This window comes from Ranitomeya variabilis, chromosome 6, assembly GCF_051348905.1.
Source record: "Ranitomeya variabilis isolate aRanVar5 chromosome 6, aRanVar5.hap1, whole genome shotgun sequence".
Classification (NCBI taxonomy): domain Eukaryota; kingdom Metazoa; phylum Chordata; class Amphibia; order Anura; family Dendrobatidae; genus Ranitomeya; species Ranitomeya variabilis.
The window spans coordinates 270325966-270339656 of record NC_135237.1 but is presented as its reverse complement, the minus strand read 5'-3'; the positions used below and the strand labels follow the sequence as shown (position 1 = coordinate 270339656).

Below are 13691 nucleotides of genomic sequence, written 5' to 3'. Positions count from 1 at the left end.
AAAACAGGCGCCGAAGTAAACCGGCGTTTCAACTCCTGGAAAGCCTCCACGGCAGCAGGAGCCCAGTTAGCTACATCAGAGCCTTTCTTGGTCATATCCATCAGCGGTTTAACAACGCTAGAGAAATTTGCGATAAAACGACGGTAGAAGTTAGCAAAACCCAAGAACTTCTGAAGACTCTTAACTGACGAGGGTTGAGTCCAATCATGAATAGCTCGGACCTTGACTGGATCCATCTCCACAGCAGAAGGGGAAAAAATGAACCCCAAAAAGGGAACCTTCTGTACACCAAAGAGACACTTTGAGCCTTTTACAAACAAAGAATTTTCACGCAGAATCTCAACAACCATCCTGACCTGCTCCACATGCGAGTCCCAATCATCAGAAAAAAACAGAATATCATCCAGATAAACAATCAAAAATTTATCCAGATACTTCCGGAAAATGTCATGCATGAAGGACTGAAAAACTGAAGGTGCATTAGAGAGCCCAAATGGCATCACCAAGTACTCAAAATGACCTTCGGGCGTATTGAATGCGGTTTTCCATTCATCGCCCTGCCTAATGCGCACAAGGTTGTACGCACCACGAAGGTCTATCTTGGTGAACCACTTGGCACCTTTAATCCGGGCAAACAAATCTGACAGCAGCGGCAAAGGATACTGAAATTTGACAGTGATCTTATTTAAAAGCCGATAGTCAATACAAGGCCTCAAAGATCCGTCCTTTTTGGCCACAAAAAAGAATCCCGCACCAAGAGGGGAAGAAGAAGGACGGATATGCCCCTTCTCAAGAGACTCCTTGATATATGAACGCATCGCGGTATGTTCAGGTACCGACAGATTAAACAGTCTCCCCTTAGGAAACTTACTGCCAGGAATCAAATCTATTGCACAGTCACATTCCCTATGAGGAGGCAGTGCACTGGACTTAGACTCGCTGAAGACATCCTGATAATCAGACAAATACGCCGGAACTTCCGAAGGCATAGAAGAAGCAATAGACAAGGGCAGGGAATCTCCATGAATTCCATGGCAGCCCCAACTTGACACTGACATAGCCTTCCAGTCCAAGACTGGATTATGGGTCTGTAACCATGGCAAACCCAAAACAACCAAATCATGCATTTTATGCAGAACAAGAAAACGTATTACCTCCCGATGTTCGGGAGTCATGCACATGGTAACCTGTGTCCAAAACTGCGGTTTATTTTTTGCCAATGGCGTAGCATCAATACCCCTAAGAGGGATAGGATTTTCCAATGGCTCAAGAACAAATCCGCAGCGCTTGGCAAATGACAGATCCATAAGGCTCAGGGCAGCACCTGAGTCCACAAACGCCATGACAGGATACGATGACAGTGAGCAAATCAAAGTTACAGATAGAATAAATTTAGGTTGCAAATTACCAATGGCGACCGGACTAACAACCTTAGTAAGACGTTTAGAGCATGCTGAGATAACATGTGTAGAATCACCACAGTAGTAACACAAGCCATTCTGGCGTCTATGAATTTTCCGCTCATTTCTAGTCAGGATTCTATCACATTGCATTAAATCAGGTGCCTGTTCAGACAATACCATGAGGGAGTTTGCGGTTTTGCGCTCCCGCAACCGCCGGTCGATTTGAATAGCCAGGGCCATAGAATCATTCAGACCTGTGGGAATGGGAAAACCCACCATCACATTCTTAATGGCTTCAGAAAGGCCATTTCTAAAATTTGCAGCCAATGCACACTCGTTCCACTGGGTCAGCACGGACCATTTCCGAAATTTTTGGCAATACACTTCAGCCTCGTCCTGGCCCTGAGACATCGCCAGCAAGGCTTTTTCTGCCTGAATCTCAAGATTGGGTTCCTCATAAAGCAAACCGAGCGCCAGAAAAAACGCATCAATGTCAGCCAATGCCGGATCTCCTGGCGCCAGCGAGAAGGCCCAATCCTGAGGGTCGCCCCGTAAAAAAGAAATAACAATTTTTACTTGCTGAGCGGAGTCTCCAGATGAACAGGGTCTCAGGGACAAAAACAATTTACAATTATTCCTGAAATTTCTAAATTTAAATCGGTCTCCGGAAAACGGTTCAGGAATCGGTATCTTAGGTTCTGACATAGGATTTCTGGTAACATAATCTTGTATGCCCTGCACACGAGCAGCAAGCTGGTCCACACTTGTAATCAAGGTCTGGACATTCATGTCTGCAGCAAACACAAGCCACTCAGAGGTAAAGGGGAAAAGAAAAAAAAATGAGAGAGAGAAAAAAAACCTCAGAACTTTCTTTCTTATAATCCCGCTTCTGCAATGCATTTAACTTTTAATACTGGCCTGGCAAACTGTTATGACCCCAATGGCGAGGGTCTCAGAGGAACAAGTAAGTCTGCGACGTACAAAAATCCAGCTCATAGGGCAGTGGTAACTGGGTTGACCATATATCTACTCCTAACGCCAACACTAGAAGTAGCCGGGGAACATGCCTACGTTGGTCGCTAGATGTCTCGCGCCAGCCGGAGGACTAACTACCCCTAGAAGAGGAAAACAAAGACCTCTCTTGCCTCCAGAGAATAGACCCCAAAAGTAGGATACAAGCCCCCCACAAATAATAACGGTGAGGTAAGAGGAAATGACAAACACAGAGATGAACTAGGTTTAGCAAAGAGAGGCCCACTTACTAATAGCAGAATGTAGTAAGATAACTTATATGGTCAACAAAAACCCTACAAAAATCCACACTGGAGATTCAAGAACCCCCGAACCGTCTAACGGCCCGGGGGGAGAACTCCAGCCTCCCTAGAGCTTCCAGCAAGGTTAGGATACAGATTATGTACAAGCTGGACAGAAATGCAAACAAAAACAAATAGCAAAAAGCAAGAAAACAGACTTAGCTTAATTTAGCAGGAGCCAGGATCAGTAGACAAGAGCACAACAGATTAGCTCTGATTACAACGTTGCCAGGCATAGAACTGAAGGTCCAGGGAGCTTATATAGCAACACCCCTGACCTAACGACCCAGGTGAGCATACAAGGGATGGCAGACATTCCCAGAGTCAAATCACTAGTAACCACTAGAGGGAGCCAAAAAGATAAATTCACAACACACGTCTACTGTCAGCCACACGTTTGTACCTGGCACCCATACTCAACAGGCGCTGTTTAACTCTCCTCCAGACTGATGATAATTGTGCTCCTAACTGATCCTTCTCCGGAATGCTGGAAGAGCCCCTCTGACTCAAGGTACAAAACTGAGGATGTAGCCCATAAACACAAAAAAACGGAGACTCCCCAGACGACTCCTGGCGGTGATTATTGATGGCAAACTCAGCCAAAGGAAGAAAGGTAGACCACTCCTCCTGGTTATCAGAGACAAAGCAGCGTAAGTACTGTTCCAAATTTTGGTTCATACGCTCAGTCTGACCATTTCACTGAGGATGGAACACCGAAGAATGAGACAACTTGATCCCCAGCCGTGAACAAAATGCTCTCCAAAATTTTGCCACAAACTGAGACCCCCTATCAGACACGATGTCAGACGGAACCCCATGAAGTCTGACCACCTCCTGCACAAATACCTGAGCCAGAGTCTTAGCGTTAGGCAACGAAGGCAAAGGCACAAAGTGTGCCATTTTTGAAAACCGATCAACAATCACCAAGATGACCGTGTTCCCAGCTGATGAGGGCAAATCAGTGATGAAATCCATGGAGATTTCCGTACATGGCTTACTAGGTACTTCAAGAGGAAGTAGTGTGCCAACAGGACGGGAGCGGGGCGTCTTAGCCCTAGCGCACGTGGTACAAGCTGACACGTATGAGACCACATTCTGTCGGATCTTGGGCCACCAAAACCGACGTGACACCAACTCCAAGGTACCTCTAACCCCTGGGTGGCCAGCCCTGGGTGGCCAGCCAGGACAGCATCATGATGCACCGCCAAAACCTTTAGGCGGAGATGAAGCGGTACAAAAGATTTGTTGATGGGAAGCTCAGATGGTACCTCCTCCTGAGCCTCGGCAATCTCAGCCTCAACCTCGGTAGTGAGAGCCGAAACCACAACACCCTTTTGGAGGATGGGTACTGGATCCTCCTGAGGTTCACCCCCTGGAAAACACCTGGACAGAGCATCCACCTTAGTGCTTTTAGACCCCGGTCTGTAAGTGACAACAAAATTGAACCGCGTGAAAAACAATGCCCAGCGAGCCTGCCTGGGGGACAGACGCTTGGCTGACTCCAAATACAGCAGATTCTTATGATCGGTAATAACAGTAACCTGATGTACCGACCCCTCCAAGAAGTGTCGCCATTCCTCAAAGGCCAACTTGATTGCCAACAACTCCCTGTTGCCGATATTGTAGTTACGTTCGGCGGACGACAGTTTCTTGGAGAAATAGGCGCACGGACGCAAACCACTCAAAGATGAGCCTTGAGATAGTACCGCCCCCACACCAACCTCAGACGCATCGACTTCCACAACAAAGGGTTTTGATACGTCTGGCTGCACAAGAATGGTGGCTGAAACAAAACTGTTCTTAAGAAATTCAAATGCGCGCACAGCAGCCTCAGGCCAAACGGAGAAATTGGTACCCTTTTTAGTCATGTCAGTTAGCGGTTTAGCAATGATGGAAAAATCCTTGATAAATTTCCTATAGTAGTTAGAAAACCCAAGGAACCGCTGAAGTGCTTTCAGGTTATCAGGACGTTCCCAATGCAGCACCGCTTGCACCTTAGCAGCGTCCATTTTGAAACCAGAAGCAGACACAATATAACCCAAGAAAGGCAACTCTTGAACAGAAAATACACATTTCTCAAGTTTAGCATACAGCTTATTTTCTCTGAGAAGCTGTAACACCTGCCTGACATGATCTAAATGAGCATCAAGGTCGCAAGAATATATGAGGATGTCATCTAGGTACACGATAACGAATTTCCCCAAAACATGCGAGAACACATCATTGATGAAATGTTGGAACACTGCAGGTGCGTTAGTCAACCCAAAAGGCATCACCAAATTTTCAAAATGACCCTCAGGGGTATTAAAAGCCGTCTTCCACTCATCACCTTGACGGACTCTTATGAGGTTGTACGCCCCCCTGAGGTCAAGCTTGGTAAACCTCTTAGCACCCGCCACCTGGTTGAACAAATCTGGTATCAGTGGCATCGGGTATGGATCACGAACCGTAATCTGGCTCAACTCCCTGAAATCCAAACACGGGCGTAATCCGCCATCTTTCTTCTTCACGAAGAAGAACCCTGCTGCCACCGGCGAGGATGACGGCCTGATGTGCCCTTTGCTCAAGCTTTCAGCAATATAACGCTATAATTTTAACGCTTGTCTCTCCGGACCGGAGATGTTAAACATCCTTGCTTTAGGCAACTTGGCCCCTGGTTTAAACCTGATAGAACAGTCATAGGGATAATGTGGCAGCAACTCTGAGCAACCCTTTTCAGAGAACACATCCACAAAATCCAGAAGTGACTCCGGAACGCTTGAAGTCACCGCAGCCACACATGTAGCCAGGCAATTCTCCTGGCAGAACTCGCTCCACTGAATTATGTCCTGAGTTTTCCAGTCAATTACCGGGTTGTGCATGGACAACCAAGGAAAACCCCAAACCACCTGAGCAGGAAGATTCCTGAGCACCTTACATGTAACCTGCTCGGAATGTAGAACGCCAATGTGGAGTTTCACCTCAGCCACAAATTCAGTAATCTCCCCCTGAGAGAGAGGAGCAGCATTGATGGTGACCACACGGATAGGATGAGACAGTTTTTCAATCCTAAAACCTGCTGTGCGGGCAAACTCCTCATCAATGAGATTTGTGGCTGAACCACTATCCACAAAAACAGTAATTGGCAGCTCACTGCCAGCGATAATGACCTTAGCAGGGAGCATGCATTGAGAAACCACCATGGAGGATGTACATAAGCTCAGATTGGTCTCCTCCACACCATCTGAGCTCAGAAGTTTTCCGCCGTTGCGTTTTTCTTAGACAGCAGAGGACAGATGTTAATAAAATGACCAATTTTACCACAGTAAAAACAGGCTCCCTGCTTCTTGATCTCTGGGGCTCGACGCTTTACATGTGACACCCCTGCGATTTGCATAGGCTCCGTGGGCTCACCTGCAGCAACCTCACGTGAACCTAAACCTTCACCCACAGGCGGTGTCTCATGCTGTCCCTGACGCAGACGGCGATCAATGCAGACAACCAGACTCATAGCGGAATCTAGAGAAGCAGGAGTCTCGTACATCAGAAGGGCTTTTTTAACCCTTCCAGAAACCCCATGAATAAAGTGACTCCGCAATGCTGGATCATTCCATTGGGTATCGATCGCCCAGCGGCGAAATTCAGAACAGTAATCCTCTGCTACTCGCTCCCCCTGGCGAATGGAGCGTATTTTAGATTCTGCCAGAGCCATTCTGTCAGGCTCATCATAGATTTTCCCAAGAGAAGAAAAAAAACTCTCCACAGAGTCAAATGCCGCAGAATCAGATGGCAAAGAAAACGCCAATGCTTGGGGATCCCCGCTTAACAATGACAACACCAGGCCCACACGCTGAGCCTCATTACCCAAGGAGATCGGGCGCATACGGAAATATAGTTTGCAAGCTTCACGAAAAGAAACAAATTTACTGCGTTCCCCAGCAAATTTTTCAGGCAAAGGAAATTTAGGCTCAGCAACTCTTTCTGTCGCTCTAGCTTGCACATTAGATACTGCTAGTCCCTGCTGCTGTACTGCCCCCCTCAACTCCGTGACCTGTAGGGACAGCGCCTCCATCTGGCGGGTTATGGAAGTCATGGGATCCATGACAAAACACACACAAAAAAAAGAAACCCCCTTTTTTTTTTGTTGTTGTTGTTGGGCCGATTATAATGTCACGGGGAGACTAGGTGGGTGAGAGCTAATAACCTGGGCCCCTGCAATTTCCCTCAGACTAGGGAAATGCTGACTGACCCTCTACCTGAAGTTTACACTGATGGTGTGCATGTCCAGGCCTCGAACCTCACCCTGCCTCCTGTTATAACCCTAAGCTGAAAACCTGCGCCCTCCACCCAGTGAATGTAATACACCAATACCCACAGTAAGCACAGACAAGGATAAAGGAAAATATACACCACGCCGCAGTCACTCAGGAATACACTATAAATGTGCAGGGCAAAATAAACACAAATATAGGAAGGAGTAAATAAGACAAAGGAAAATACACCACCGGCAACGATTCTCCAACAACCAGCTCTCCACTCCAGACCGAGATAACAACGCAAGACAGAAGCTATAATCGGCGACGCCCAATGATCCGGAGAACTATTTAAAGGCCATGGGCATGGCCCAGCTTCCAATCCGAGGATCAGGTAAATTAACCCTGGAACAGCTGGACAAAACCTAGCCGACGCCAATGAGCAAATAGTGGTCAAAAGCGGAATTACCGCTGTCTGTCGAACGACCTGGTCTGAACAGCGTCCGACATGACACCGACGGAAGCCAGTAAGCACAAGTGTAACACCTCAGGTTGTTACAGTGTATTGCCTTCCTCATGGGGAGGGTGATGCCATGCTTGGAAGCGAGGAAAGATCCCTTTAACAGGTATCACAAACATGCAATATGTTTTTACTCCAGGCCAAAAGGGGGAGCTCTGACCCAGTTTGTGGGTGGCTCCCCAATATATATATATTCTGGCTGGAGGGAAAGTAGTCAGTGAGTGAGAGGAATCTGTGAGAGAGTCTGAGAGAGGAAAGCAGGGGCCGTGCAGACCGAGTTCTGCAGCTCCGGGAAAGAAGAGAAAGGGACGGAATAAGTTGTAGAGAGCATGAAGGAGGAAAAGAAGCAAAGGAGAGTGAGGAGCTGGAGGAGAGCTATGATTGGGTTCCCTCCAAGCTGAAGCACAGATACCGGTGGCCGGAAGAACGAGGCTTTGTGGGACTGTATGCCCCACAGCAGAAACCGGGGACAGCTAGATTTCAAGTCACCTGTCCACCATTAACACCTGAAGACACAGTAGCAGATAGAGCCTGGAGTCATCCTGAGAGACCCTGTAAAAAGGCTCGAGTTACCTGTCATATGGCTTAGTGTCCTACCAAAAAGGAGACAGAGAGAGTGTGAACTGTGACTGCCTTACACCAGTAAAGAGGTAAAGAGACTGCAACTCTGTGTCCTCCATTTCTTGCTACCCCATCTACCATCTTTATCTGTACACCGGGAGCCCTGGGGACCCAGCTTCACCTGTGGGAAGCCATACAATCCTTACTGCCATAACATCACATCACCCCAGAAGACCCCTTTAAGCAGCGTCGGTCATCCCTGACCGAATACCACAGGTGGCGTCATGAACATTCTTTATTTAACAATCCCTTTAAAGACCTTTCCCTTTTATTTGGACACCCAGGGCCACGGACCAGGTTACTGCCACCATGACACATCCCTTTAAGTACCGGCCTGGTACCAAGTACCCCATCGCCCTGGCGGGCGCTCCACAAGCATCAACTGTCAGAGATTGACAGCAGCATCTAAATGGTTAACAGCAGCGTGCACAGCTTAACTCGTACTGTGGCTGTTAGACTTAGATGCTGGCTACTTAATTTAGCCAGCATCTACAACAGTAGAGCACACAGGTTAGATGTTTATACTGTTACTAGATTGTGGCCCAATTCTAACGCATCGGGTATTCTAGAATATGCATGTCCCCGTAGTATATGGACAATGATGATTCCAGAATTCGCGGCAGACTGTGCCCGTCGCTGATTGGTCGAGGCAACCTTTATGACATCATCGTCGCCATGGCAACCATTATGACATCTACGTCGATACTGTGCCTGGCGGCCTCGACCAATCAGAGATGCGGGATTTCCAGGACAGACAGACAGACAGACAGACAGAAAAACCCTTGGACAATTATATATATAGATACTTATCGGAAAATTATTTTAAATTCTATACTTAAAGAAATTACCTGTTCCTGGAGGACCTTGTATAATGGACAGCTCACTTGTTAGACTTTTCTGGAATGCTTCAAACTGAGACTCATCAAATCCAAGCTCTTCTTTTGTTGGCCAAGTATCAAAATCAAGTATATTAAGCTCTGGCTTTATAGTTTTATTTTTATTAATGTTGCAGTATGTTTCTTCATCTGAAGAGTCTGAGGATGTTTCTTCATCTGAAGAGTCTGAGGATGTTTTGTGTTCCAGCTCGCTTAAGGTGAATGACGAGCCATCATGTAATAAATAAGCAGGAGGAGACATCATTGGTTTACAGTGTATAATGTAATTCTGGAATGGAACATCAGATTCTTTCATTTCTTTGAGCCCTTGCAGGGTATGACAATAGGCTTCAAAGTACGCAGTGGTCTCAGCCATCACAAACAGACATTCATTGTCAGCTTTCTTTGCTAGTTGTTGACGGCTTTCTTCCTCGAACATCAAGGTTATGATTCCCTGCTGGAGATCAGCAACAGTTCTTTCTGCTACAGTAGCAAATAACATGCTATTGAAGTTGTCATTTGACAGACAGACAAGGGAACCATAAAGCAAACGCTGTGAATTTTCCCACATAATATGTTTCAGATGTTGGGTTGAGAATTGAACCTGATAAACTATGCCTGATTGGACACAAAAAGACTCCAAAATAGATACATTGAAGTATAAGCGTATGTCATTAACATCCTCATCACTCTGAGCTCTTAAATATTGAGAAATACCATCTCGTAGAGGACCGATGAAGTCTTCTCTTAATAAAGAAAAGTGAGTGTTGAGGTAGGATGTAACATCGGGATAAGATCCATCTATGATATTTGGGGCCAACCTAGGATTGCCTTTCATACAAATATCATCATGTGTTGGAAACACAGAGACTCCACGAAAGTCGTCACCAAGCACAAGTCCCTTTTTTCCAACTGCATAGATATAATTATCAGCTTTGAGTGTCCCGTCTTGTTTTTTGTCCTGTAAGTGCTGTAGAAAAAGATTTAGTGTCTCCATGTTTTGTTTTGTCTTCTCCGAAATGGTAACACTATCCGCTTCCATCTGTCTCACAACATTTTCAAGGAGAGTTTTGATTATAGTTACATCTGCAAAAGAACTAGATGGGAAAATGCTTAGAATCTCAGTCAGCACGGTAAGCGAGTGATCCACCACAGAGCATAAGTCTTCGCTCTGTAGACTACTGCCACACTGCATAATGTAGGAACAGAGGATGCTCTTTAGAAACAAGGAATTGAGGATGTGGCTTAAGATATGGATTAAATTTTGGCAACTTGATCTGCACTCAATGGCTTTACTTAATACGGCAAGAAGTTTCTTCACCAACTCAGGAGTCATACTTGCTTCATTTACAAGCTGCTTGAGACCACTACATGGTGCAGCGAGTTTCAGTATGATCTCAGAAGGTTCACGCATTTCCATTTTGCTGAGTTCCAGAACGCCGAGCTTTCTTGTCTTATGTGATCTGATTTCATTCTTACTCTCTTCCTCGTAGTTTGCAGTGCTGAGGGTTTTAAGCATTGAATATTTGTTCACTTCGTCTTTATAATTTCCTAAAGATTGAAGAAGACAAGATAAGATGCATGTTAGTATAGTACAAGTATAGGTTGTGTGTATATATATATATATATATATATATACACATATATATATATATATATATATATATATATATATATATATATATATATATATACAAAAAAAACTGGAACAGCACAATGCTCACCGCTGGTGGGTGCCTGGCCTCCTGGATAGAATGGTCCACTCATCTACCCGAAATGTATACCAAAATAGAAGAAAGGCTTGAGAAAGGCTCAGTGTGAGCCGAAACGTCGCACAGAGATGTGGGATTGAATAAACTATACACTTTTTCACCCTGAAAAGGATTTGGAGTGCTGCCTTCTTTTTTCTATTTTGGTATATATATATATATATATATATATATATATATATATATATATATATATATATATATATATATATATATATATTGTGATGCAGTGACCCCTGTAACAGGTAGGGGGCGCTGCATGGTCTCCCCGGTATGTGCGCGGAGTCGTATTGAGGCCGTGAGAATCTACCTGCAGTGATGTCAGGATCACGTGACCAGCCCAGGTGATCCATTACTGAGGGTGTCCTTACGGGTACATAACGTGACCAGGGTGTGGGTCACATGGTCTTCTGTGTGGTTCCTGTGTGGTTCCAGTGTTTGGATCTGATAGGTCCAAGTGCAAGGTGCTGGAGGCCTGTGTTGGAAGACCTGGGAGGAGGCTTCCTGGAAAGCCTGTGGTGTTGGACTAGGTCCTGAATAGCACCCAAACAGGCCACCTGCCTCTGTGTTGAACGGTCCCAGGTGGGATGGACGTTCTGAAGACCACAGTGTGATCATGGTCCTGGACAGTCTGTGGTAGAAGCTCCTGTGAGTGGAGTCTTCTTGGAGCACCTGAGAGACTGCGGACCTGGATGATCGGTGTTGGGGAAGCTACCGGGCCTTCGGAGGCTCGGGACTGACTGATGTGTGCCGGCCAGGCAAGTTGGTGAACCCCGTAAGGCAGTTTCCCCAGGAGAGAGGACTGACAAGGAGTTCGCAGATGGAGCAGGAGCTCCCATAAGGTATCAGTGACTGATGGTGCTTGTTATGTTCTATGAACTGTGTGGTAGCCCACCGCAACTGGTCAGGAGAGGACCAGCCTGTTTAGTTGCTGCAGACCAGGTATGAAACTTGATGTGATGTACTGGTACAGTGTGTAAATGGACTGTTCATGACGTGGTTTATGATACCTTAATAAACCAAATAGACTGTTTTGTTTTAAAAACCCGAGCCCGTGTGCTGAATATCGCAGTCAAGCGAGTGTCCCCCAATACACTCAGTAAGAATAGTCTTACAATATATATATATAATGTTTTGCAATTGCATTATACATTTAGTATGAACTTTTAATATTAATTAATACCATGGACTGACCACCAGTGATATTCTCATCAACAGTTTCACTACCCAAAACCATTGGAAATGCTAGCATTAAATCCATTACTACCACTCACTTCTAGTAGGGATGCATAGATCTTATACCAGTTGTATGTGCTAAATTCAGTACATGTCTCTTACACCACGTTATAATTTCCAAGTTTATTTTTGAGGGCCTACATGTAATATAGAGTAATGTAGCATAAACATAATTTATTTTTTGCATAACACTATGGTGTGATGATTGACTGGATCCTACATCAGGCTACATTATCTACTATATAATTGTCTAAGGGTCACTTCCGTCTGTCTGTCTGTCTGTCATGGATATTCATTGGTCGCGGCATTGGTCGCAGCCTCTGTCTGTCATGGAAATCCAAGTCGCTGATTGGTCGTGGCCGTTTTGCCGCGACCAATCAGCGACGGGCACAGTCCGGCGGCAAAATTGCCGCTCCTTACTCCCCGCAGTCAGTGCCCGCTCCATACTCCCCTCCAGTCAGCGCTCACACAGGGTTAATGGCAGCGGTAACGGACCACGTGATGCGGTCCGTTACTGCTGCTATTAACCCTGTGTGACCAACTTTTCACTATTGATGCTGCCTATGCGGCATCAATAGTTAAAAGATCTAATGTTAAAAATAATTTAAAAAATAAAAATAGTTATATACTCACCGTCCGTCGGCCCCTCTGATCAGGAACAGGCCTTTCCCGCTCCTCGCGACGCTCCGGTGACCGCTCCATGCATCGCGAGACCGCTACGTCATCATCTCGCGAGACCGCAATGCACTCTTAGGACCGGAGCGCCCGAAGAGCGTCGGTAACCGCTTCGCCTGGATCCGGGGCCAACGGAAGGTGAGTATATAACTATTTTTTATTTTAATTCTTTTTTTTAACAGGGATATGATGCCCACATTGCTATATACTGCGTGGGCTGTGCAATATACACTGTGTTCCAAATTATTATGCAAATAATATTTCCTCATATTTTCTCTAAATTACCTATCTGAATTGCAGTCATTGCCTTGACCTAAATACTCCACAATTTGCTGCTTCTCAGCTGTGCAATATAATACGTGGGCTGTGCAATATACTACGTGGGCTGTGCAATATAATATGTGGGCTGTGCAATATAATACGTGCAATATAATACGTGGGCTGTGCAATATAATACGTGGGCTGTGCAATATAATACGTGGGCTGTGCAATGTACTGCATGAGCTATGCAATATACTACGTGGGCTGTGCAATATACTACGTGGGCTGTGCAATATACTACGTGGGCTGTGCAATATACTACGTGGGCTGTGCTATATACTACGTGGGCTGTGCAATATACTACGTGGGCTGTGCAATATACTACGTGGGCTGTGCAATGTACTACGTGGGCTGTGCAATGTACTACGTGGGCTGTGCAATATACTGCATGGGCTGTGCTATATACTATGTGGGCTGTGCAATATACTACATGGCCTGTGTTATATACTACGTGGCCTGTGTCATACACTACGTGGGCTGTGTTATACACTACGTGGGCTGTGTTATATACTGCGTGCGTGGGCTGTTATATACTACGTGAGCTGTGTTATATGCTACATGGGCTGTTATAAACTATGTGGCTGTGTTATATGCTATGTGGGCTGTTATACACCCCATGGGCTGTGCTATATACTACGTGGCTGTGCTATATACTCCGTGGGCTGTGTTATATACTACGTGGCTATGCTATATACTCCGTGGGCTGTGCTATATACTCTGTGGGCT

The 13691-nt window shown here is 45.7% G+C and overlaps 1 protein-coding gene across 8 annotated transcripts in view; it reads right to left on the bottom strand.

Annotated features, from left to right (window-relative positions):
* Positions 1 to 13691, bottom strand: part of LOC143782307 (NFX1-type zinc finger-containing protein 1-like) — a 197424-nt gene that overhangs the window by 97229 nt on the left and 86504 nt on the right. For all 8 annotated transcript variants that reach the window (XM_077269622.1, XM_077269626.1, XM_077269623.1 and 5 more), the window contains one exon: positions 8938 to 10515. In XM_077269622.1, coding sequence (XP_077125737.1) covers positions 8938 to 10515 — 1578 coding nt within the window. The remainder of the gene's footprint in view (positions 1 to 8937; positions 10516 to 13691) is intronic.